Raw genomic sequence first — 4,686 nt, 5'->3', positions numbered from 1 at the left:
CACCTGTGGGATTACGCTGGGTTTATTGTTGTTGTTGTTTTGCTGAGCATAACGCTTGTCTACCTGAGCTTCCTAGAGTATAGTTGAGCTGAAATCTGGAGGAAATATTGGCAGCTAGTGTAAAGATAGTCTAATGATGAATTATCTAATAAATACTGAAAGAAGATTCATATTGCTGGACTCCAAGTATTTTGGGATTGAGGAATAGTTGATTAATTGATTGACAAATGTTTAAACATTGAGAACATTTTGTTAATTTTTATTCTTTTTTTCTTCGTCAATTGAATACCAAGATATTTCTTGTAGAAATATAGTTGGGTTGTGGGTGTTGTGAGATTTTGATGAAATATTTAGCATCTGAATTTCTCTGTTGCAATTGAACATTCTTCTGCTTGTATCGGCCACGCTAATCTCTTAGAAGCAAAACATTTTCTAGTCTGGCTGAATGGTTATCACTATGTGAGCTTGTAGCTAGAGAGCTGTTTGATGTTTATGTTGGATGTGTCCTTTTCGTCTTCTTATGCGTCATCTTTGTTGCCTTCTTTCTACAGGATAAGAAGTCACTGAAATTGGGGCCTGATGATCATTTGCATGTGGAGGGATTTGCCTTGAATGTTTTCGCAAAGGCTGACAAACAAGATCGAGCTGGGCGAGCAGACTTGTATGGACTTTGTCAATTGAGTGACGTGCAACTTTTGCTTTGCACTTGCATCATTCTTCTTATATGGAATCAGTAGTACTACCTTTTCATTGACTAATACTATCTTGACTGCATGGTTTTTTTTGCAAATAAAAAAAGGAAAAGAAACCATCTTGGCTGCTTTATCTGGTTTAAATCTGTCATCCTCATGCTGCATGGAATAAGACACAGTTAAGATTAGGATGTTAACTGGTACTAGCTTTTCTCCAGCATCTGTTTTGATCTCTTTCAACTAGATAGCTTTAGCTTCATTTCTAGAGTTTTCTGTCTTTCCCCTTCCTCTTTGGTTAATTAGTTGAAAAGTTCGATATGGTGGCTGTCTTCTGACCTTAGCTATGCTCATCGATTATCAAAGTCATGTTTAATTGATGATACTAATGTAAATGATGTTAGTAATAATATTTGTTGATGCATTGAAGCTTGTTTGTCGATTGATGGTTAGGAATTTCTTTGCAATGACTGACTGGTTTCTACAGGAATACAGCAAAGACGTTTTATGCTGCGAGTATCTTCTTTGAGATCCTTAATCAGTTCGGTGAACTCCAGCCTGATGTGAGTTTCAATTATATTGTGACAAGCTTTGATCAATTTTTTTCTCTCCCTTAGCTTCTATTTACTTTTCTATGATGATACTTGAAAATACATTATTTCTTTTCATCTGTATGGTCACATGTATTTTATATGTATAAGAGAATATGTTTAGTGATATGGGCTCTGTTTGCCAGATTGGTTGACCTCTTATATTTATTATCAGCTTGAGCAGAAGCAGAAGTATGCAGCTTGGAAGGCAGCAGACATAAGGAAAGCTTTGAAAGAAGGAAGGAAGCCTGTACCAGGCCCTCCCGGTGATGAAGGAGATACTTCAGAGTTGTCCAGTGCACCAAGTGATACATATGTAGGTTTCATCCTTGTCATAATTTGTTTCCTAGTGTATTATTCTTTCTCAAAATGTTTTGGGAGGCAGAGTAGTTATGGTCATACGTTACATCAACAACAACAACATAACCAGTGTTATCCCACAAGTGGGATCTGGGGAGGTTGGTGCGTACGCAGCCTTACTCCTACCTTGTGAAGGTAGAGAGGCTGTTTCCCACAGACCCTCAGCTCAAATAACACACATGGTCGTACGTTGCACTGATTAGTTGTTGCATTTGTGAAAACAGACCTTTCTTTATTGATAAGTTTGAATGTGACCTTTCTTTCTGGAGCTGCTTATAACAGAAAGTAGATGGAAAACAATGGGACATATGGGGGGCTACTTCTGTCCTTTCTTAAGTGTAATCTAAAAGATCTTATAACACTGTCATTTGAAGGAAAGCCTTGAAGTAGACATTCAAAGTTTCTTGTGTTTAGGACCAATGACGGGCTCTTTACCTTAGTGTGTGTTCCCCTGTTAACACTTCAATTTATTGAGTTTTGAGCTATAAACATGTGGCTGTCAAATTGCTTAGATTCTTGCTTGAAATAATTAGTTTCTTTCAAGAGCATCAGAAGACATAATAATTGCAAGCTACTATTAAAGCTAATGTTTAGTTCATTTCTTTTGTTGGACAATGTTGTCCCCACTAACTAGTTCAGTACAGTTTTTGGATTTGAGACATTGTATTTCGGGCAAACAAGGTTCTCCCGCACTTTTTTTCTTTAGTAATTAGACTCCTGTAACTTTGCATTTCCTTGATGCCTGTCTATGGAACACATTACTTCATCAAAATAAATAATTGCAGGCTATTGTTGCTAACCGCCTATGGCATCATTGCAGGATCTTCAATCTAGTGGAACTGATTCAATCATCAAACCTGCACGAGAATCAGATTCGTCCAATCACATGTATGACAGTGCACAGTATTCTGCAAATAGACCATCTCCTCCAGCAGCCACCCCACCACCACCTCCTTCACATATCCCTCCATCACCTCCGGCAGCCACCACACAGTCACCTCCTTCACATTTCCCTCCATCATCTCCTTCCTATCCTGGTGCCGAGTATTCTTCTCATAATTTTCAGCAGCCTCCACCCGTTGATGCATCTGAAAATTCTTCTTACCCCCAGCCGTATCACCATCAATCTTATGCGCAAGAACCACAGTCTCACTTGCCACAGCCGCACTACCCTTCACAATTCCCCAATTTCCAATCCTATCCTAGCTTTTCTGAGAGCAGTCTTCCTTCTGCACCATCACATTACCCTTCTTACTACCAAGGCGCTGATGCTTCGTATTCCACATTGCCTCCATCTAACACTGCAAACTATCCATCAAGCACTCAATACAACTCAAATGAGAGAAATGGGTCTGCATCAGAAGTTGCAGCTGCTCCTGTGAAAACATACGCATACGACAGCAATTACCAGCCCCCTCCTGAGAAAATAGCTGAAGCACACAAGGCTGCAAGGTTTGCTGTCGGAGCTCTGGCATTTGATGACGTCTCTATCGCTGTAGATTACCTCAAAAAATCACTTGAGTTGCTGACAAATCCATCAGCTGATCAATGAAGTGTATTGTGCTAAACAGCTGGACTAATCAAGTGTGTAAACATTTTTCTGCTGTGTTTTCACTATTTGATTTATTTGTAGATTGTGGTTTTCATCGACTGCGCTACCGTTTTATATTGAAACAGTGTTGCCGTTATGTATGCGTCTACGAGTCCCATAGGAGAGCTAATATAGATGTGGTGATTCTGTACTTCAATTTGTTTGATGAACTATGTTCCTTGGAATATTCATCAATTTGATTGCACCTAGAAAAGAAACAAGAGAAATATATCTCCATAGTACAAGGAGAGTATCATAGTAATGCACAGCTGTGAGTTGGAGCTAAGTTGTCAGCTGCTTTACTATAATTAAGTAAATAAAATTGTTTTCTCAAATGCCTGAAGCGTTTAAATGAGAATTCAACTGGTATTAGTAGCGCTCACGACCATTCATATTGTATCTCTAACAGTTTAAGCTCTTCGATGAAATTATAATTAAGTCGATGCATTAATGCAACTAACATTTATCAGTCTTGTCCTTGTTATTATCAAGTTCTATGTTTATCATCAAACCTCATTTTTCATTTTGGGTATTATTGATACCTCCAAGGAAAAACAATAGTATTTTTTTTGTAGTGTAAAAACATAGACTAATCAAAATTATTTTTCTACATTTCTTAGTTGAGGAAAACTATATATAACTATTAATCATCTATATATAACTTACTCTTTCTCAATTACTTACTTTCTATAGGTACAAAATTCTTGATTTTTTTCTCTATAAGTCATGGGTGCAAGTACTCTTTGTGGTTTTGGACAAATCAGTCTAAAATGCCTTTGGACATCAATGAAGAAGAAAAAAAGACAAAATCATTCACACCAAAGAGAAAATCAACATCATCATAATCAGAAGAAGAAAAATCAATTCTTGAAGGATGCTACTAATAGTAGTAAAAATGATTTTGTGACATTAGAGGAATGTATATTGGCTTCACCAGGGTCCAATAAACAATCCTCTAATAAAGTTTATCCTTCACTTGGTGGATTATTATTATCTTACAATAATAGTAGAAGTACTAATAATGTTGAAGTTATTAGCAATCAAAAAAATAATAGTTGTAGTAATAGTGAAGTTGTTGAAGGAATTAAAGATCAAAGAGAAGATAATTGTTCTTCAATTTGTAGAAGCCAAAGTGGAAAATTGAAGAAAAAAGTGAGTTTTAGATATCCTGAGGTGGCTGATGTATTCATATTGGACCATTGAATATATAATAATGTTATGTCACTATGATCACTGGCTACAATCAATAGCTTTTGACTGACTTCAGTCTCCGTTATGGTTTCGAGCCTTGAATACGAAAAACTCCTGATAGATAACGTTACCTCCAAATAAACCTTATTCGGTGTGAATTCAAATTAGTCAGATTTAAAAAATAAAAGATTGTCTCCTTCACCAGTTTTTTCCCCTTTTTCTTGTTTTTTAGGTTTGGGGGGGGGGGGGGGGGAGGGGGGGAAAA

General features: G+C 37.1%; 1 protein-coding gene across 1 annotated transcript in view; it reads left to right on the top strand.

The window, feature by feature from the left end:
- The window catches only part of LOC102599038 (protein HOMOLOG OF MAMMALIAN LYST-INTERACTING PROTEIN 5), a 4,894-nt gene extending 1,507 nt beyond the window's left edge, over positions 1–3,387 (top strand). Inside the window, exons 3-6 of the mRNA XM_006346122.2 lie at positions 552–661; positions 1,177–1,252; positions 1,455–1,595; positions 2,460–3,387. Of these exons, the coding sequence (XP_006346184.1) occupies positions 552–661; positions 1,177–1,252; positions 1,455–1,595; positions 2,460–3,191 (1,059 nt within the window). The 3' untranslated portion in view covers positions 3,192–3,387. The remainder of the gene's footprint in view (positions 1–551; positions 662–1,176; positions 1,253–1,454; positions 1,596–2,459) is intronic.
- The last annotated feature ends 1,299 nt before the right edge of the window (positions 3,388–4,686 follow it).

This window comes from Solanum tuberosum, unplaced genomic scaffold (assembly GCF_000226075.1).
Source record: "Solanum tuberosum cultivar DM 1-3 516 R44 unplaced genomic scaffold, SolTub_3.0 scf00076, whole genome shotgun sequence".
NCBI classification, from domain to species: domain Eukaryota; kingdom Viridiplantae; phylum Streptophyta; class Magnoliopsida; order Solanales; family Solanaceae; genus Solanum; species Solanum tuberosum.
This window is presented reverse-complemented; position numbering and strand designations above follow the sequence as displayed.